We start from the raw sequence: 22,875 nt of genomic DNA, 5'->3' as shown, positions 1-22,875 counted from the left end.
TCTCGTCAGCACTTTTCATTTCAGTTAAAAGGGGGGAAAACGGGTACTGTAAGCCTTTTGCCCAAATAAAATTAAAAAAAGGGAGGGTAAGCGTTTTAAAGGGATTTGGGAGCTTTTTTTACATTTTAGTTATTTCCCCTTTTTACACAAAATCATACAACTTTCAAATTTCCCGGGCAAAAAATATATTTATAAAAAATTTTTCAAACTTCCCCTGTCGTATTTTTTTTTGTAATTAAAATGACATTTTTTTAAAAGAAAAAAAATTTAAAAAAAATAATTTTTTTCTACATGAAACCCCCATTAATTTAAATTTTGTTTCCCCTGGGTTTTTCGAATGAAAGGTTTAAAAGGTTTCTTTCGGGTTCCCGGAAAAAATAGACCTTGGGTTTTAAAAATGATAAAATGTTTAAAAAAGCAATTATATGGGTTTTAAAAACGGTTTTGGCCCTAATTTAAAAAATGACCCCCCTTAAAAGGCAAATTAAAAATTAGGTAAAAACAGAAATAAGTGATCACACGACCAACCGTAACGAACATTATCTATATAGTTTAGATTATATATTCCTACATCTATACATTATACAGTATTTTGAGAATGAAATTGACATCGGTTTGTAATGTACCTTCACCAGGAAGCGACACACCCAAGAGTGTGCAATATATTTTTGTGTTAGGATCCGATAAATTGTAGAACTTTCAGTACTTAGCCGTTGTAATGTGATAAGATCTACATGTAGTTTTACAGTAGCTTGTGGCATCAATACATACAGATGCAGGCAGATAATTCTCCACGTGCCCACCAGTAAAAGTGAGCCATCCTTCACAAGTAATTATGAACCGTCCTCCACCAGTAAAAGTGAGTCGTCCTCCACCAGTAAAAGTGAGTCGTCCTCCACCAGTAAAAGTGAGTCGTCCTCCACCAGTAAAAGTGAGCTGTCCTCCACCAGTAAAAGTGAGTCGCCCTCCAGAAGTAAACGTGAGTCGTCCTCCAAAAGTAAAAGTGTCGGCCCTCCACCAGTAAAAGTGAGTCGTCCTCCACCAGTAAAAGTGAGCCGTCCTCCACCAGTAAAAGTTAGTCGTCCTCCTCCCTCCACCAATAAAAGACAGTCGTCCTCCACAAGTAAAAGTGGCGGCCCTAAAGTGAGTCGACCTCAACTAGTAAAAGTGAACCGTTCTTCACCAGTAAAAGTGGATCATCCTCCAACAGTTATTTTGAGCGGTATTTCACCAGAAAAAGTGAGCTGTCCTCCACCAGAAATTATGAGCGGTCCTTTGCCAGTAAAAATTAGCCGTCCTCCACCCGTAAAAGAGAGCAGTCCTCCACCAGTAAAAGTGAGCTGTCATTCCACCAGTAAAAGTGAATCATCTTCCACCTGTAATTTTAGCGGTCCTTCACCACTAAAAATGAGTTCTCCTTCACCAGTAATTGTGAGCGGTCATTCACCAGTAAAAGTGGTGCGTCCTCCACCAATTAAAGCCGTTTGTTCTCCACCAATTAAAATGAGCGGTCTTCCACCACTTAAAGTGAGCGGTCCTCAGCCTGTAATTGTGAGCCGCACTTCTACAGTACTCGTGAGCCGTCCTCCACCAGTAAAAGAGAGTTTCTTCCACATGTAATTGTGAGTCGTTTTCAACCAATTAAAATCGTGTGTCCTCCACCAGTAAAAGTTAGCAGTCCACTGCAAGTAAATGTGAGCCGTCCTCGACCAGTAAGAGTGAGCGGTGCTCCACCAGTAAAAGTAAGCCGTCCTCCACCAGTAAAAGTGAGCCGTTCTCCACCAGCTAGAGTGAATCGTCCTCCACCAGTAATTAAGAACGATCCTCAACTGGTAAAAGTGACTCCTTCTCCAGTAAAAGTAAGCGGTCCTCTACCAGTAAAAATCAGCAGTCCACCGCCAGTAAAAGTGAGCCGTCCTCCACCAGTTAGAGTGAAACGTCCTCCACCAGTAATTGTGAACGGTCCTCCACCAGTAAAAGTGACTCCTCCACCAGTAAAAGTGAGCCGTGCTCCTCCAGTAAAAGTGAGTCGTCCTCCATCAGTAAGTGAGTCGGCCTCCACCAGCAAAAGTTAGTCATCTTCCACCTGTAATTTTAGCGGTCCTTCACCACTAACAATGAGTTTTCCTTCACCAGTAATTGTGAACGGACCTCCACTAGTAAGTGACTCCTCCTCCAGTAAAAGTGAGTCGTCCTCCACCAGTAAAAGCTTAGGATATTTCCAACTTGGTCGTAACAGTGTAAGTATGGTTCAAAGGCCATCGAAAGAAGATTGGCACTGCAGTGTTTTAGATCAGACATTTTCTGTTCAAGGTAGAGAACAAAATGTGGGTACATTGCATAACTTTGAACTAATCCGTGAGAATGCAAATGCATGACAACAGAAGTTTGCATACATTTTAATCATGTACTGACTAGCTTAGATATAAACAGTCCAATGTCGCATGTTTACCACCAGACCAGCCTGTCCATCCAAGCCGTCTAACTTGACACGGTGACACCCAACTTTAAATCCCAAGAGATGTTCTTCACTGATTCAGCTGGATTCTGGTATATTTAAACTTGACATTGTATTCAATTTAAAGAACTCCGCAAGTTTATGATATAATATTTTCAGTTGAGTTGTCCAACTTGACTATAAACTTGTCATTTATTTAAAAACGTTTTCTTGGCCATAATGTGAACAACCTAATCAAAGAAGGTCAAACGATTTGGCGAAGTTGGTGAATATTATAACAAAACAACAAGTTCCATATTTTAAAGATTTCTTTATTTAACATGATGATATTTTACTTTCAGCAAAAAGAATAAGTCATGGATGTTTCAGCTTTACCCACTCATTAAAAGTATGAATAAAAGCCACATGTTTTGTCATTAACAATATGTTTAATACCCTTTTTACCGTTTTGTATGTCAACCGCATTTTAAACAATTTTAACAATATTCATATAAAAGATGATGGTCTTTACTTATAATCAAAACTTTGAAAAATTAGCCTAAAATATGTTGGAACATAAAAAACATTATGATTGGAAGTAACTACATTATTAAGATGGCGATAAGAACAATGATTGTTTTCAAAATTAAAAACATAAAACTACATTTGAAAGTTACATTTTTACACATGAACTGACTTCCTTTCACATGTACAATATATGTTTTCAAGTGTGAATGGTAGAACCTAACTGCTATTGGCAATACACTACTACATATTATATCACATGATTGTATAGAAAAACACAATGATTTGATTTAACTTATATACACGACAGATCACTCCAAACAATTAAGGCGACACATATTTACATTCATGATCAGTTTATTGAAAAATGTCACAAAGGATTAAGAAAGATTTAAGCGCGCATTTCAATGTCGAGTTTTTCAAAATACTTGAATGTTCAATTATAGTATAGTCTAAGTTATATCTGCATAAGTATCGGCGTTTTAGCCTACATTTAAAATCATACTAAAATATTATAAAATAATCAACTAAAATTCTACTTTCCCTCATTAGAAAACGAGTATATAACGGTATATCTCTGCAATTTACAAGACATACATTTTTAGAGTCCATTTGAAAACAAAATTTGAAAATTACATTTGTACATGAAATTTTATATTAACATTGTATGTGATGAGTCATAACGTTCATACACTTTGATATTGATCTCTAGATGTATAACAATTTCACAAACAGATGTTACGAATTGATCCACTGAAAGATGACTCACAACATGTGTTATCATGCTTCAATTAACCTCAGAAAAATACAAATATACCTTATTTTCTGTCATGTAAATGTACTTTCCTTGGACGGACGGAAGGTCTTCTCTGTGATTAACCTTAAGTAACGACACATTTGTTTGTGTTTCACAATTATGGAAACAAAAACAACAAGAAAACAACAAATGAAGAAAACAAACAGCGCCTAATGTAATGGTTCACTCAATGTTATAAAGATTATGTTGGAAATTATTTTGCATTGATAAAATATTGTTTGTATATACATATACATTGTAAAAATAGTTATCACACTGAAACAAAGAAGACAAGAATTTGAAAGCAAGAGTCTATATAAATTGATACTCTGGAACAATTTATGATCTATATGACCTTTAACTATGTCAAGGTCGAGATAAACAGTCGAGGAAAATGTTTTGGCAACAATACCCAGAGCTTGTAATGCGAGTCTTTCATACATCAAATATCTTCCATGCAAATATATACAAATGAAAAATTGAAAGGAAAATGACGTTAAATGACATTGACATTAAACATGTAGCAACGTTTTTTTTATTCTTTCAAAATATTATGTTGCGCTGATTTGTTTGTACAAAACATTAAGAACATATCTAAAATAAATCCAGATTCATATATTATTTTGTAGTCCGAATATTTATATAACTGTTCAAATTGGCAGTGATAAAACATAATAAAACAAGTAGAATGTTATGAAATGAAAACAAAAATTGTGCTTATATTAACATAAATATCAAATAAACAACTCTTTTGGCTGCATCATGTATGTTGTTCACAAGAATGGTTCCAAAAATGTTGTGTATTCAAATAAAACATAACTTAAAATTATTGTTCACATACCTAAAGCCTTTTAAAAAACATTGACGAGACCTGAGAATTTTCTCTCGAGAAGTATTGTGAAAACTTTGGTCATCATATAAACAGGCGACATATCTTAGATATCACATGACGTGCTGTCGTCTGCTAGTTTATTTAGCAGTTTGTTGGTGGTCACAATGTTAAATGTGATGAGCTTACATATTACAAATATCCTACTGTTTGCAGTATCAATCAACTTTAAAGTTATGTCCAAGATTATATGAAATACAAGCAAAGACACAAGTGATGACGTCATTATGAAATCGCAGCTATGCTTACGTCACTGAGCCGAGTTATCAGGAGAATGATGATATGTTGATTAGACGACATGGAATGTTAACTAGATGCTTAGATGATTTTTACAAACCAAAGTACTTTTTTATGATATTTACAAATGATGTACTAGAGTCATACAGAACACACATAAAAAGCAAATGTATATACAACACATCTAGAAAGACTATTCCAATCTCCCCCCTCGATGTCCATTGTTTTCTATTTTCTGAGATTACCCTTGTACTTTTAATGTTTTGTTTTAATGATGTATTCGTTTTGTATACATCTATTTCTTGTAGTGAGGTATCAAAATACACCCAATGCTACATTTAAAAGTACAAGCAATTACATATATTCTTACATACATTATTTAGATCTAAAATGTTTTTTTTCAACAGTTAATCAAGCTGGAGAAAATTCGTTGTTTTCACAATATATATCTTTTCCCTCCAGTTGCATGACTGAGTCGGGACTCAGGCCTGAAATGTCTGGATAATTCTGATCCAAGCTATCACCAACAAGGTTAATTTTGCTAAGATCTTCTCCAATTCGTATCTGGTGCTTTTTCAGAATTGGCTTCGTGGCTTCCATAAACCGCTGAAAAATGAGCAATTCTAAATTCATTTCTGGTGCTTATTTAACATTTTTACTCTTTTTATGTGAATTAAGTTCTGCTTATTTGATAATTATTACTGCTTTTTTTTCAAAATATTGCCTGCTAACTGGACTAGACTTCTTATTTTACAATTATTTGAAGATATGTTACATTAACTAACTGTCAACCAAAGTAACAACAGTTAATATTTATTGAACAATCACTAACGCTATTCTTATGTCGCAAGTACGTGACCAATGATCTTACCCTAGAGACGGTTCCTTCTTGCTTAAAGAGCCGGTACACAAACACTATCGGGACTAACACAACAGAACACAGGGCGAGAGTCCATCCCACCATGATAGCCCATTTTGGATATTGGTATGTGATAAACTTCCTCTCGTACGACAGCTCCGAGTACGTAATGGCTCCCATGATAAATATTGTCTGGAATTAACAACAAATTGTCATAGAATCAGTTACGCTTTCAATGTAATGTTTATTTTCTAAATTACAACAACAACAACATTTACATGTATACAAAAGTTAAGTTGAAGTTAGATTAAATGAAATGAAAATAATAATATCAAGATTTGATTTTATTTCTTGTAAATTATTTTTGTGAGTTTCAATAATTTTGGCTGACAAGTGTTCTGTGTAGAATAGTGTACATTGTCATGGATTAAGTATACTTTTTTATATGCGATGTCCAAACAGTAACGTTTGGGTTTTATTGTTAGGTATCTATCAGTCGAATATCACTCGTTTATCATTATGTTGTCTTTTTCTAACACAACACAACACATATTAATCAAATATTGTTACCATTATACAAAATAAATGGACTAATGTAACATTGCACTTATAATTGCTGAAGTGGACTGTTAAAATAATGACTAAAAGCATCACATCGGAATAATATACTAGTAAGTAATCTTACAATCTCATCTTAGTGGTTGCAATTAAATTTAGTCCTATGAGACCGTTCTTCAATTAATCTAATTTATTTCATTAGCATCAACTTGTCATCTAATACTGATCTTCATGCTCAGACTTTCAAGTAAAGATTCAAAACAAAATTTCCACCACTAAGTATGTTAGACATATGTCGCAAGACTAAGAAACACTAACCTTTATAAAACTATTATTTCTATCACGAAACAAAGCACTAAGCAAAAAATATCAGCATGGCTAAGTTGACAATTTAATATATTTCTATGAAAATATTACCATAGTAAATATGGGAGTGAAAATCATCCACATGTATTTAACAACCTTTGATACACGGAAACCGAACATCATTTCTAGGTTATCTTGATATCGGTTTGCTCCTGTAAAACAAAATGGAAAAGTGAGATTCCGGTTCTAAAAATAGTATCATTATTCTAAAAATAGCAACATTAAGAGCAACATTAAGGAAGACATTATTAAACGGCATAAAATACTAATAAAAGACTGACTGAATGAAAGGCCAACTGGTTAGATATCAAACTATGAGTTGAAAATGTAAACTATTGATAAAAACTGCTAAGATGTTACTTCAATGCTTACCTTTCAAAGTGTAACATGCTTATATTTTCTATCAGCATCAGATAAAAAACAACGACAAAGAAAAGCTATCTCACTAGTTGTGACTACTTAAAAAACAATTTAAAATTATGCAGATCAATATTTTTTTTCAATTTTTTATGCAAATTACAATTTTCACAGTTAAAACTGATAAATAAAGTTCTATATTTTCCAGGACAAAGTTCATACCCTGTTTTTATTTAAATTGTTGTCATAAATCAAATAAAAGTAATATATTTTCTATGGAAGATAAGACAATTACCATCCAAAAATAAGTGAAAAAAATTATCCCAATAAATAAGGTCCTTGCTAAGAGTGAAAAGTATACTAAGTAAAATACTATTTCATCATAAAACCAACGAAAACTATCTAAAAAATTCTCTTTTTTACTTTGGATTCCAATTGAATTTACAAATATATTTGAAAAATGAACATGTAAAATATAAAAACTGGGAGAAATGCGTTTTTCCTTTTTTTTGAAAATTAGGAATTTTAGAAATGGTGAATACTTTGTAAACATTGCCAAAGATAAACAGTAACGTTGTTAGATTTTGAAAACACGTTTTAAGATTGACATGGGGCTCTTAAAGCACACCCATGCAAACATACCATAGACGTAAGATACCACCATACACTCGAAGAAGGCTACGACCAAGACTATTCTGCTTGCCGAGTAGTAGTCGAATAGCTGAAACACATACATGCCTCCCTAATGGGGAGGTGTGGCATTTAGACATGAGTTAAATAGACCTGCCTATAATTGTGTATAGGCACGACGAAATACCAGAACGACGACTGTTTGTCGTTGATTGAATGTTAATGTATAGTCTTAACCGATTGGTGATTTATTTTTTATAGTGATGACTTAATTAATATAAAAATTGATCAGCGCGCGTCTTTTCGATTCAATGAAAATAGAAATTAAAGTGAGGCGGTGCAAATTTCGAAATGATAACGGAACAAAAAGAGACGAAATCAGATAATGCAGAAATTTACATCTGAATGAAAATGAACTTACAATGTTACCGATATAAAGCCCTTTTTAAACATTCAAAAAGAGTCTAAGGTCTAATAAAGACAGAGTATTGACCCGTAGATTGATTTTAAATGTTGTAAATGCTCAAAATGGCTAGTCGTTCATATTGTCTCTATACATAAGACTATACATTTGTACAAAACATTCGTTCAATATTGACTTATAACAAATATTTATCTCAATGTGCTTATTCATATATTCATTGATTCAAAATGTTAAATGGAAACGCGGCCGCAAGACTACTTTGCCTTTTTAACTTTTGTTCAGACTTCTTCTCTATTCAAACTTAACACTTGACACGTTTCTGTCGGGTAGTTACCAAAACCCTCACTCGGTCGTACATCAATAACGATTAAGATTTGATATTTAGCCTTAAGTAAAGTCAAAGCATAATTTTGTACTTCTTGCACTGCACATACAATTTCAGGAGCAAAGCTACACCCTCATTGAAGCTAAATATATCACTATGGCCAGAAGGACTAGTTTGTTTTTGTTAAGTTTTTAGGAATAACTAGCATGAAAAGGTCATACGGCGACTTTTCAGCCCTAATGCAGGACGGAAACCTCGGGTGCTTCTCATTGAACTATTTCAGGTACGAGCAAGCACCTTTTTTATTGGGTTTTACATCGCCCAAACACAGTAGATGTCATATGGCGACGTTCCAGCTTTACTGTTGGGGTAGACCTCACGTGCCCTTTCATACATTATTTCGGGCACGAACGGGCATCTAAGTAGAAACACCGACGTTCCGTACGCTAGCTAGATAGCTTCCAAACATAAAAAACTCCAAAGTCCCTGATGGGACTTGAACCCACAGTTGGATAGTTTCGTCATATGAACTAATGGTATAATGGTGTAATATAAGTAAGATGTGTTCGTAATTATCCTAAGCTACTTTCTAAAGAGACCCTTTAAGTTTAATTAAACTTATTCAATTTGTGAAAAATCAATTTCTGCCAAATCTAAAGGCGTTAAACGTGAATACAAATCGACCATAATATCCCAATTATATCTTTTTCAAAAAACCTTTTACCAGAGTATAATAGCAAATAGATTCAGTTTTTGCATTTACACATGGCTAATAATGAACGACAGAGTGCAATGTACGATGTCTTCTTTTGCATGAATGCACTGTGTTTTGTTAAAAATAGCCCATGGAAACGTAACCCATTAAAATGAATAAAAGAAAACTTTATATAATGTAGTTCTTTCTATAAAATAGGCATGTAGCAATATTCACTTTAAAACGTCGTTCAAGAAAAAAAAGAACGAATAAATGATGCATACCTCAGTGACCATGGATAAACCAACAAGGAAGCAAATAACGCAAACAACACCAATCAAAATTTCCCTTCTATACCCTTTTCTGAATACTTGAGGGTATAGATCTACCATAAATGTAATGAATCCCTCGACACCAACGAACTGTAAAACAATAATTTAAAAACTCGATTATTACGTAATTCTAAACCTGAATGACATGGTAAGTCTGAACGTGAAAACACAACGTGTTCATTTAATAATTCAGACACACTTATCCTAACGAAAATATGTAAATAATGATATAAAAACCGAACAATAAAACTAATAATACATAAGTCCCATTTGGTTTTCAATAAGAAAAAAACTGATAAAAATATTATGAATAGTATTATTAAAATGATATGCAATCATTATGTACTATGAAAGTTGCTTCTAACCTAGGGACTAGAATGCAACTATAACAACATGACTTTAATATGCAGAGTAATATAATTAAAAGCCAGGATACAGCATAATCGTATAGTTATGTTATTGAGTAACCCCCTAACATGATGGAACTGGTCACCAGCAAAGAGTCCAGACAGCCTAGTACATCTGTACAGTCAAAACAAGGCCTTATATTTTAGTAGATTTCGTGTTTGATATTGAATTCGCTTGGCCTTTATAGGAACTTCCGAATCTAAAGCTGGTCAAATCCACTACAAAAGTACACAAAGTAATCAAGTTATCTCTCTTACCTGACTATCAAGTCCTAGAAGAATGACCATTGAGAAGAACAGACATGACCAGAATGGTGCAATAGGCATTTGAGATACTGCTTCTGGATATGCAATAAAGGCTAAACCTGGACCTGTTCAAATAAATAAAGCACACGAAATTAATTTTTATCACATAAATGATTGTAATACAATAACTGATGAGTAAAACACAGATGACAATATTTTTTATGAACTTATGTCTTAGTTGAAATAGTTCAAACTGCATATACTTAAGTATGTCATAGACATTGTATTATTATGAATAAACATGCACGCAATCCGTATCAGACAGACATCCAGTAAAATGTATAGAGTCTTTAAGCAGATACATTATACTTATCGTTGTAAATCATATGATATTTGTAAATGACTACCGCTCAAGCCGGTGCTAGGGGCGTGAGGGATGTTGCACTTATTCATTATCCCTCATGTACAGACTCAATCAAACCGAGTCTTATGTAATTTTGTTGTTATTAATGCTTCCGAGGGATCACTTTGTTTCCAGATTTTTAAGCAGAGACATTATACTTATCGTTGTAAATTATATGATATTTGTAAATGACCTATTAATAGCATAGTATACAAGAATTATTCTGGTTTATCAAACAGAAATGCTCATGACATTTTCAACAGTTATCCCTCTGACTTCTGAACCTGTTCTTGTTTTCCAATTCTTTTACATACATCTTTCTTTGTCTAGTATTTCCTTTTAACATCACATAATTTAACATTTGTATAACTGCGTAAACTACAACATTACAGTTAGTGGTGTATGTATTTTAAATCTTAAATTCACTGACCTTTTAAAGACATTTGCTCTAAAAAATAATCCTACCTGATTCAGCAACTTCTTCTACAGACACCCCTTGTCTTTTTGCCATAAAACCAAGAATTGAAAATATGACGAGACCAGCAAGAATACTTGTAAAACTGTTGACGGTAGCAAAAATATATGTATCTCTGAAATGAAAAAATGTAAATGTTGAAGTCATCTAAATTATTCTTTTAGGAGATGTACTTTTGGACTGACTGTGTGTCAACTATCGGGAGAGAACTGTGTTTTAATTTTACAAACTTTTGCCTAAATATATATTCAGCGTTTATATTATCTTTTCTTTTACCTGAGGTGTTACTATGCGGCGCTAGGGGCGTGAGCTATGTGACAGTGTATATTACAGTTTACAAACAAAACTCAAATTAGCGTCAAACAGAGCCTTAGCTTTTTTTTATTCAAACTTTATTTTTTTTAAATGCTGTTTCATTTCAGAACTGTTGTTTCCATTTCAGAATTCAAGAAAAAAAAAGATCATAAAATAAAACCCAAAAGCTACAAACAAACTGTATCTACCCCAAAATTGAACTTTCACAAGCTTAAAGCTGAAATAACATTGTACAAGTCGACCAAATACGAGCCTCAAATTAGCATACTCTTTAATAAAGCACTTAGCCTTTAAGTATTTGATCCAAGTAGAGATGAAATAGAAACAACCAATGATTATATGACATCTTATAACAGACATAATTATCTTAACATTTTCAGACAGTCCATAGCTTTAGAAGTCAATTCAGACATACAATTCAGCCGCCTTTAATCGATGTATTTCCCTGCACTTGAGACTATATTTAGCACTGTCTTCTGCGATCCATTAAAATCGGATAACAGAATTTCTCAAGAAACCTTTTCACAAGATCAAAGAGGGAGCAATTGAAAAGGTCGAAGCTGTCAAAGATAAGACAAAGACTGTCATGAATTCCGGAGAAAACTGTATGATACAGACTGTGTACAGCTGCAGACAGGTAAAATGTATTGATCTTGAAGTGGCAGGAAATTGAATCTTATATATATATATATATCCCATTATAATTGCATTGTTCTATATTTGAAATGATTCCAAACTGATTGTTGCCAAGTGTAAACATAACACAAATATATTTTACGACCCATTTGCTTTATTATATTTCTAGAATAATATTATTTATGATTTAAGTGCAATCTTTCACAACACGTTGTAAATCAAAAGCAACATCTATAACAGAAGCAGGGTCATCATCACCATTTTTACCTAATAACCAGCACGCTTTATGTAAACGAGGAAATAAGATGCATAATAAACATACAAATACATTTCCGATCCATGCATCAGATTTTAATAGATTTTTGACTGTTTTGAGGTACATTCTGACTTACCATTTGCAGACGACATAAGCAAATTATGCTCAGACGTTTGGAAAAAAATGAAATTAATAATTAATTCGGATACTATTGTAAATGCCCACTGATTCTTATTTTGATAACTTGATGTGTACATGTATATCTACTGTTTCAAATAAGTCCTAAACGTTAACATTAAGAAATGCATTCGGAATTCGAAAAACATTAAACCGGATAATTCTATACTTTTGGTCATCATTATTTTCAATACCAGTATGCACTGAATTCCAGGCAACTAGTACCTGAAGAACGTTGAAGTAATGTGTAATACTGTTTAATAAGCCCTAAATGCTTGAACACGTTACAAGGGGAGTAATTCTTGATGGTTTAATTTTTTACAGGAGAAGGTCAAACTTTTAGGAGGGATTGCTAAATTGTGTTCTGAATTATTGAAATGATTCCAAACTGATTGTTGCCAAGTTTAACATAACACAAATAATATTTACGACCATTTGCTTTATTATATTTTTTCTAGAATAATATTATTTATGATTAAAGTGCAATCTTTCCACACGTTGTAAATCGAAACAGAAGCAGGGTCATCATCGCCATTTTACTAATAACCAGCACGCTTTATGTAAACGAGGAATAAGATGCATAATAAACATACAAATACATTTCCGATCCATGCATCAGATTTTAATAGATTTTTGACTGTTTTGAGGTACATTCTGACTTACCATTTGCAGACGACATAAGCAAATTATGCTCAGACGTTTGGAAAAAAATGAAATTAATGCTTCATTCGGATACTATTGTAAATGCCCACTGATTGTTATTTTGTTTCAAACAGGTCCTAAACCATGTAAACGTAAACATTTAGAAAACAATCGTAATTGTTTATCATGAAAATAATGAATTTTGAAATGCATTCGGAATTCGGAAAACATTAAACCGATACTTTTGGTCATCTTTATTTTCAATAACAGTATGCACTGAATTCCAGGCAACTAGTACCTGAAGAACGTTCAAGTAATGTGTAACAAATCTGCACAGAGCATATGCCAAAAATGTAAGCTTTATTTCATGTATAATGTAACACAAAAAGTAAATTTAAGAGAAAATCATTTGTTTTTATCACTGAACACATAAGAAATAAGCACACTACTTCAGTTCAAAGGCATACTCTTCGTTTATTGTATCGCATTATACCTTTATTGCTAATTACAGCCCGGAGCAAAAACTGGCATATTTTCCCGTATTGCAGGTATTTCAGATAAACAGAAAAAAACCTGTAAAATTACACTTTAACTTCTAATAAAAACTAACCATAGGTGTTTGAATATTGTAAACGAATCATTAAAATGTCATTCAAAATGTTCGATGTATGTCAATACAACGTTCCCATGAGATTCCATTAGATATGGATTTTTATTGTGTTCTTTTTTTTTTCTTTTTTTATACTGTTTTGTATTTCAGTAGAATTTAAGGGCAATCATAAATAGCATATTGTAGAAATTCATCAATAATATAAAAGTATTCACAATGACGTCAAAACTGTAAAAGAGATTGAATTTCGCCATGCAATCTATTCAATCATTCTATAAAAACAGTTATTGGGAAAACTTGATTTATACATCATATTTAAACAATCAATATTTTCAAACCGAGTAGACATGAAACAGTTTCCATAATGGAGATTGTTTATTTAGAAACTTGAAACAATTTCCTCGGCTCGGCTTGAAACAAAAAAAGTATCTTTTTGCGTTACGTCATACCAAAGTAATAAAATTTATACGATTCGTTGATTATCTTGAAATGTTACAAAGAATACCGTCATGTTGTGATAAATAATTTTGATGTTAAAATGAATTTATAAAAATCCAGTTTTATTCTAATAATGTAACAGCTTGTTTTCTATGTCATGTTCGGGTAAAAATTGTGAACTACCCGACAACAAGGCTAATGTCTCGTGATGGTCAGTTTTAGTTCAAATATGTTTAACAGTAAATACTTTATACTTGAAATGAATCTCAGAACTGACATCTGGTAAGAAAAGTAATCTGAATATTGATTTAACCATAAATTGAGTGTCGTCTGCGACAAAAACCATTTATTAGAATTACACTAATGATGTAATTCCAAATCATGTTTACTGTTCACAAAGAGGATTGCAGGGAATTTCATGCAAGAGAGCGGCTGATACTGCGGCACAAAATCCTCATAAAACTTTTTATCACACACCCGTGCCGATTATATGATAAATATGGTATTGCACGGCCGTGCATATATTTTGACGTGACGTCATTAGCGTTATACAAACATAGTGTAAAGACGCGCTAAATGTTAGCGTTATACTATAGGCGCGTCAATGAAAAATGACTCTTATTTCACTTTAAGCGGTCTTTATTTTGGGTATGTGATAAATAGAACATTAAATTCGTGTAAGTTCATTACTGAATTTATTGCACTCGTTGAATAAAATAATATAATGCTCGCCAGAGGCTCGCATAATATAATTATATTCAACTCGTGCAATAAATTCAGTATTGAACTTACACTCATTCAATATCCTCTATTAAGCGAAGAAATTCAACTAGTGTATTAACAGTTTATTTATATAGACAAAAAGACAATAAAAAGAAGGTGTTACGACAGATATTGTGTAAATATTTTATAATTACCTGTAAGAGTTATGGTTGAATTTATTGTAGCTTCCCAAAGCTGTGAGAGTTCCAAGGGCAATAGAATATGAGAAGAAAATCTGTGTACCCGCGTCTACCCAGACCTGAAATACAACAAACAAAACAAATACATTATTGAAAGCTACTATTTTTACTCTGCCAATGGAGATAAATATCTGTTAACAACATTTCTTGAGATTCTAGAATGGGGCAATGAACTAAACCGTTGCTCAAGGACTTTGAAGCGGCTTAAACTTGTTTTTCCATAAATAAGTAACAACACCTTCGCACCAAATATTTTGTTCGGAGGAAAGTGCTGCCAAAAGGATTGTTGTTTTGGCGTGCAATCTCAAACATCTGTTACCTTCTGAATGCGCAATTATTGAACTAACATATACATGTAGAAACATATACATGTAGAAGTCAAGGGCAAATAATCGTAAGTCGAAGGTCGAAATATAACATATATAAAAATGTCTTGGTTTAACAACCATCATAATTTCGTGTGAATTCGGTATATTTCGGCACTATTCGTACCACATATAGATGAAACAAGCATCTATATGAACTGAAATTGATTGAAACATAAATGGAGTGTCGTCTGCGATACAGAAAATGACGAATATATCCAAAGTCATACGAATAACTTATAGAATGAACATATGTAATATAGATACATATGCAAAAAACATATTAGGTTCAGTTTGTGTGTATAAATATTCTTATTGTGAATAAGATACATGTACAAATAATTCACAGGCAATCTTCAGTGTTCAGGAAGAGAACAACGTTTTTATAATTTTATTCTTCATGAACTTAGAAACAATTACTTTACATGTGTATATAGCTCTGCATTGCCATGGAAACATGAAATAAGATAATGCTTAATGATGTAGCAAACTAATAAACAACAACAAACAAACGTGTTAATTTATATTCAGTTAAAGGCAGGTATTGACAGATGTTACATGAACGAGGTGGGAATCAATTTTGGACTGTGTGTAATTGCAGACGACTTTCTTTCTAGAGGTTAAAAGCGGCGTTCCTTATAACAAAATTTTAAGTTTTGAACATGTATGCATGAATTGTTCTCTTTATCTGGATAACCATTAACCTTTGTATTCTAATTTTGGTTATTTCTTTTCACTTTCTAATTTGTCTTGTTGGTATGTTGTAGGTCCATCAATTTTGCTATGTTCACAAGGCGATTTTCAAGCATTTTTTTTCAGATACGAGCTGTCACATGATTGAAACAATCGACATTCGGTGAACTTGCTGAATAGATTGTTCTTACAATCGTTACTTGGCAGAAGGTCAAAGCCGATCTTGCAAAAATCGTTATGGAAATAAGTGCTGGAAAATGTGAAACGTTTAGAATATTTGAAATTTCGAAATCAATGAAAACATGATCCTGGTGTTAATATCTTAATGCTTTTGACATTTTGCTTTTGAAATTAAAACTTTACTGTGCGCGTTTTTTCTTTTCATTCGTATGTATTTGTAGCTAAGAACGAATGGTCGAAGTGCAAATAATTATTTGGTGTTTATACATGCTGTTTCGAAACCCAAGCTTAACATTAATATGTTTTTGTTATGAAGTATTCAAGAATAAGTGTATACAATAATGAAACGAGCTATATATAACAAACATTAGAATAAAAGCTACACGTTACTTTCTTTACTTATATAACTCACGTTTCATCATACTGTCACTTTGTGAGACATATTAACTCGATATATTATGTTATAATAGTGTGTATTATTACCCCTCACTTTTTTCGTAATGCTAATTTCCCATAGGCCTCTGGGAGTAATTCTTACTGTTAATGCAAGTGTACCACGTGACTAAGAATTTTGTACTGTTACATAGGTAACAGTATTTTTTAACAGTATAAAATCTGGTCACGTGGTCTATTTTCTAAATAAAATGAAATAAAATGGCCGCCATTTTTTTTCTCGATTCATTCTTATTTTCGACGATAGGGCATCGCCAAAGTAACTATTACTCTGATAAAATTTAGTTCTTTGCACCCTAGAGTCCCTTTCGCGTATTAAATATCTTTTTGTTGAATAGTCAACAGGAAACATCCGTTTTCAACGGAAGTAATTGTAATGTAAATAATTTTGTGTCAAACTGGAACATGCAGACAATTATAGCATGCAACAAAGGATAATTTAACAATTTTAACCAGTGAAACGTTACAGATAGAGTTGGTGGACAGACATCTGTAGGATATCATCGTTATTTTCTAAATGCACTTTGTCAAAAACCATGCGAAGAATATTCTAGATGCAGAAGGATCAGATTTCACAGATCATAACCTTATAAATGGGTTAGTGTTTTGTTTTCTGAATAAAACACAGCTTATTTTATGTTTATGACTGGTAGATATCATCACTTGCCTAAAGAATAAAAGAAAAACAGCTTCTCAAGTAGGCCTACTGCAGTACAGTGCACTTAAAACTTGCAAGGTAAGGACAGTTTAGTTATTGCTTCTCTTGGCTTATTTTTGTTACAGTTAGATTTAGTTGCCAAATTCAGATCATCACAGTATTTGTTCGGGGTAATAAAATAAATAACACATGGGTTTGTGAGTAACAGAAAAAATATCATCCCTCGTATAAATACTGTTACCCTCGGCTACGCCTCGGGTAACAGTATTTTCCTCGGGATGATATTTTTACTGTTACCCACAAACCCATGTGTTATTTATATACTATCATATTTTATATACATTCCATGCCTGTATATTAATTACATTTTTGCATTGTCTGAAAAGGAGGACACATGTTATATGAATGTCATGGGAACGGTTCTAAATTGTTCAGTTACACCAAAGAGAAAAGAAATTTAAGGTTGCCATGGCTTAGTATTATTGCTAGATACGTTGTCTTATATAGGTCGCACGATTTCTATGGAAATAAACCTAATTTAAAACAACCCCTTTCCCTTTTTATTGTGAGAAACTATCATCTTCAAGTTTGTTAAGAAATGCGTCATGCTATTTTAACGGTTAACGCGCAGTAAATTTCATTAACATATTATTTAAATTCTGCTAGGATAAGATCGGTTTGAAAAAAAGCAATCTAATTTGTATGCATACGTTTCATTATATTTGAAAAATAAACGAAATTAGCCCAGCAGTTTATTCCCCCTAAGCAAAATTATTTGGCCTACATTTCAAAATGTTGTACTTTATGTTGAAATATTGTGGCAAAGAACATAAACTCCTTAATAAATTAACATATACATATAAACAGCATGCGATGTAAATGATGAATATGTGGTTGTTGAGTAACCCTCCCTCATCCCCAGCACCTAGAGCCGTGCTCGAAAAACTCAAAACAGCACACACTTATTAGATTTAATCATATTTATTTGATTTACATAATTTCAAGTATTCGAACATGTAACCTGGGAATGACTTCATACGTTTTAACACTATACACATCATCCAAACGGTTTTGTGTTTTGAACAAATACTTTATTAACAAGCATTTAAACAAATTATCATAGCAACTCTACGGTGTTTCGGACAGTCTAAAAAGGCATTTTTTACATAACATCTATGACATAATGTATTAGACTTTCGCAAATTGTAGTCTATAATTATGTAATTCAGACTCTGCATGTAGTCCGGAAAGCAAACCTTAAGTTCGTAGCTTTTATTTTGATGAATTTAATCGGATAGCTTTGTATATGATGTCTACATGCAAAGTGATAAAACTATCTAAAGGTAATCATAGGCAAGAGGTCGGCCTATTTAATTTACTAAAATACAACTTCTGAGGCGGGGGCGGTGTTTAAATGACATAAATTAACAGTGCATAAAACATCAAATAAAACCGTTGCTTAGCAACAGCACTTTAAACGCTAAGCAATTTCTGTCAGTAAATGACGCAGACAAACACTTGTAATTGTGCGCATGCTCTATCATTTTACAAGATGTAACGGCAATATTGGAGCCGCATTAATTAATACGCAACCTTGAAAAGGGGAAAAAATCCGATAATATAAGAGATACAAAGACTTAAGTTATTCGAACCCATTTAGTCCCCGCTAACGATCACTCAGGGATAAGCGGTGGCTGCAATTCTGATGCATCAGCCATTTAAGGCAACCCATCAGCCGCAAGGGTGGGGGAGGGGGCATAAACATATTTAATCTAATGAATTCCCATATAATAAAATGGTTCGTTAATATAGCAAGAAGGCTAGATGTCGATAGATCAATGAATAAAATAAATATAGGACATGCAAAAAGATTTTAAGTTGATGATTTTTATGGTGTTTCTAAAGAAAGAAAACCTAAGAAAGGAAAGACTATACTTTACTGTAAGTTTAACAATATTAAAGATGCGTCATACACAAGATGCGTCATGAAAATTGCCATTCATTCCCAGAATCGTAAAATTATGCAAAATAGTATCTATCTTTAATTTTGATTTTCCTTATATAACACAATTTGGGAATATGAAGTGGTATGTCAGTGAATTTTGCGAGGTGTCAGAAAACGCATGATAATGTCAGAGCTGGCGTGAATGTCAGAAGAAAATGAATGATAAGGTATAATTATGGCAGGTATAAAACAATTGTCTATTTATATATTATCACATTGCTTGAAATACTCATTAATTGTTGAGGCTGTTTATAGAAATATGAAAGAAAATTCATGACATGCTACAACCTTTGACACTAATGTCACATTTTTTCAAACATAACGACATTATTAAAGTAAATAAACGGCGGTCGCTAATCTATAAATGAGCCGCGTCACGACAAAACCAACATAGTGGGTTTGTGACCAGCATGGATCCAGACCAGCCTGCGCATCCGCGCAGTCTGATGAGGATCCATGCTGTTTGCTATCAGTTTCTCTACTTGTAATAGGGATGGTAAGCGAACAGCATGAATCCCGATCAGACTGCGCGGATGCGGAGGCTGGTCTTGATCCATGCTGGTCGCAAACCCACTATGTTGGTTTTGTCGTGACGCGGCTCAAATAATAGTTATTTACATTAAGTAAATATAAAATTTATGATTTTACATCCGTTTTACACAAAACACATAAATTAACAGAAAAGGAAATATAGTTTAAAAAGATTAAAACGGAAGGAAGTCTTGTTTCAGAAATGTTAAACAGCGTTTATTTTAGAATTTTAAATCAATTATTCATCCTAATTTGGCAAATGCTACTCTTCAATGTTCTACAATTAAAGTGGATTGGTCTACAATGGGCACCTTTTCCAGGATTATTTCAATAGTTATAAAATAATATCAATGTTTCATTTTAATATTCCCATGAAATATTTCTAGATGTAGATAAGAGGTGTAAGTGATGATATATGAACATTTCTATATGATATGTTCTAGAGCAATTCGTTATCTCCTATATAATGTTATGTTATATATCAGATCATGTATCTCACACTTATCAACAACTCTCATATATAATATATTTTCCTGGTTTGTTGTCATACTCGTACATGACACTAAATACTATAAACATAATTTTTTTAGACTACTTCACTTTAATGTAGAACTTCATTTGCTTTTCATGCCACTATATAAAGTCCCTGTATTAAACAAATTCAACCCTTTTTATGCATCAGTTGTAAAGATAGAAAATGAAATGTGTGTAACCAAGGTATACCACGTAACTACTGGTGTAATAAGAGAAAAGTAGGACAGGACAAAAAATGAAATAAAATAGAACTGAATAAAGAATAGTATACAAAATAGGATAATATAGAATGGATAATATTAGATCAGTATTGAAAATCAATAGAAGGTAGTATCAATGAAATAGATAAAAAAAAGAATAGAACATAGAACATATGAGAACAGAACAGAACATAATAGAACTAGAGGATGCTTTTGTAAAAAAGCGCATGTCTCCCCCACTGCTGAGAATAACTGTGAATGGAAACAGGAATGGAAATGGAGATAAGATAATGTAAATACCCGGTAGTCACTTCAATGAAGGCTGTCTATGGATGGTTTCTATTGTTAAGGTTGTATGAGAAGATGCTTCCTAAACTGTTTGTTTTTAACCAGGTATTCAATTTTGAATATGTCTCCCCCCAGTTTGAGGGTTGTAGGTCAAAAGGAACTCTAGTTATCATCCGGAAATGAGAAATTGACCAACGGTCACTGTGACCTTGACCTTTGACCTACTGACCCCAAAAACAATAGGGATCATCTGCTCTATAAGACCAATCATCCTATGAAGTTTGAGGGCTGTAGGTCAAAAGGAACTCTAGTTATCATCCGGAAACGAGAAATTGACCAACGGTCACTGTGACCTTGACCTTTGAACTACTGACCCCAAAAACAATAGGGATCATCTGCTCAATAAGACCAATCATCCTATGAAGTTTGAGGTCTGTAGGTCTAAAGGAACTCTAGTTATCATCCGGAAACGAGAAATTGACCAACGGTCAGTGTGACCTTGACCTTTGACCTACTGACCCCAAAAACAATAGGGATCATCAGCTCTATAAGACCAATCATCCTATGAAGTTTGAGGGCTGTAGGTCAAAAGGAACTCTAGTTATCATCCGGAAACGAGAAATTGACCAAAGGTCACTGTGACCTTGACCTTTGAACTACTGACCCCAAAAACAATAGGGATCATCTGCTCAATAAGACCATTCATCCTATGAAGTTTGAGAGCTGTAGGTCAAAAGGAACTCTAGGTATCGTCCGGAAACGAAGAATGGACGGACGGACGGACTGACGGACGGACGGACGGACGGACAGGGCAAAAACAATATGTCTCCCCCCGAGGTGGGGGAGACATAATTAAACTGAAAAGGGACGAGAATATGGAATACTTTAAATGAATAGAATAAAACAGCGAACTATAATACAAAAGATAACAATATTTTCTAGGAATATAGAACTCACCTGTGGATCTTGTAATCTTGAGAAGTCTGGTACCAGGTAGAATTTAAGACCGTCAGAAGCGCCCTCTAGCGTGACACCTCGGATTAGCAGTATAAACATGAGGATATAAGGACTGGTCGCCGTGAAATACATCACCTACAAGAATGGGTTCTAGATATAGCAATGCCAAGTATACCAAAAGGCTTTGGTGAAAGGGAGGGCACTCCCTTTCAGGTACATAGATAAATATATAATTGAAAATTTAAGTTGGTTGGAAAAAAACAAGAAAAAAATCAACTACTTTATCATTATCAAAATATAAAAAAACTACAACAACAACTATGAATTCAGAATTATACTTATGTTACTAAATTATCATTTTAGGAAAAAAATCTAATTAAATCTAGAATAATAGTGTTGAAATTTAAACTAGCTCTAAAAAAACTAAAACAATCTAATGAAAATTAATTTTTAAACTCGAAAACCGTTTATACTCATATAAAGAGTGGTTTCCGCTTTAATAGGGAGATCTGAAAAGTATAAATACATATGTTTTGTTTACAAAATGAATGCTTATCCACACTCATTTACAAAAACAACGTACTTTTGTGAATATGACCACAAGACACAGAAATTATGTTTCAATATATTTAAAATAAGTGCTTTGAAAATTTCGAATAACCGATGAACCATCAACTTATATGGCCCCAGTTTTATGCTATTTTTAGAATTTTGAATTTGAAAAAAAATGAAATTTCCAAAAAACGTTTGATGGAATGAGTGTGTCTATAGCATTTGAGACAGGTAAACTAAAAATGCAATCTGTTTAATGCATGTAATGCATATCAATGTCCAACACTGAACGTCTGTACTTTGTACAGAAGATCCAACTGTCCTTGAACAAAATATAAAGATCGCATTAGTAGGTATGACAGTAGTATGGTGTACAGGAAGGGTGATAAAGGGACTTGATTTTGAAAAAAGTGGCCAATTTTAGGCCAATTCGAGAAAAACGCAGTGAAACCGTTATTTTTTT

The 22,875-nt window shown here is 33.2% G+C and overlaps 2 protein-coding genes across 2 annotated transcripts in view; one reads left to right on the top strand and one right to left on the bottom strand.

Moving 5' to 3' along the window:
- The first annotated feature begins 1,263 nt into the window (after positions 1–1,263).
- Positions 1,264–2,075, top strand: LOC132730263 (uncharacterized). Its single transcript, XM_060716145.1, has 2 exons — positions 1,264–1,378; positions 1,666–2,075. The coding sequence occupies exons 1-2, from the start codon at positions 1,264–1,266 to the stop codon at positions 2,073–2,075; spliced, it is 525 nt and encodes a 174-aa protein (XP_060572128.1).
- A 2,311-nt stretch (positions 2,076–4,386) lies between these two features.
- Positions 4,387–22,875, bottom strand: part of LOC132730279 (sodium- and chloride-dependent taurine transporter-like) — a 37,455-nt gene continuing 18,966 nt past the window's right edge. The window contains exons 6-14 of the mRNA XM_060716164.1: positions 21,861–21,995; positions 14,952–15,055; positions 10,951–11,075; positions 10,095–10,207; positions 9,382–9,519; positions 7,667–7,766; positions 6,719–6,819; positions 5,756–5,935; positions 4,387–5,490 (exon numbers count right to left, since the gene is read on the bottom strand). Coding sequence (XP_060572147.1) covers positions 5,296–5,490; positions 5,756–5,935; positions 6,719–6,819; positions 7,667–7,766; positions 9,382–9,519; positions 10,095–10,207; positions 10,951–11,075; positions 14,952–15,055; positions 21,861–21,995 — 1,191 coding nt within the window. The 3' untranslated portion in view covers positions 4,387–5,295. The remainder of the gene's footprint in view (positions 5,491–5,755; positions 5,936–6,718; positions 6,820–7,666; positions 7,767–9,381; positions 9,520–10,094; positions 10,208–10,950; positions 11,076–14,951; positions 15,056–21,860; positions 21,996–22,875) is intronic.

The sequence above is a fragment of the Ruditapes philippinarum genome, unplaced genomic scaffold (genome assembly GCF_026571515.1).
Source record: "Ruditapes philippinarum isolate M1 unplaced genomic scaffold, ASM2657151v2 ctg1686_1_1_1_1, whole genome shotgun sequence".
Classification (NCBI taxonomy): Eukaryota; Metazoa; Mollusca; class Bivalvia; order Venerida; family Veneridae; genus Ruditapes; species Ruditapes philippinarum.
Note: the sequence above shows the minus strand (reverse complement) of the source record. Positions and strands in the feature narration are given on the sequence as shown.

Coding starts and splice junctions, on each gene's coding strand:
- LOC132730263 (XM_060716145.1), top strand. CDS start 1,264: ATGAGCGGTCCTTTGCCAGTAAAAATTAGCCGTCCTCCACCCGTAAAA. Junction 1,379..1,665: donor AAGTGAATCATCTTCCACCT/GTAATTTTAGCG, acceptor GTCCTCCACCAG/TAAAAGTTAGCAGTCCACTG.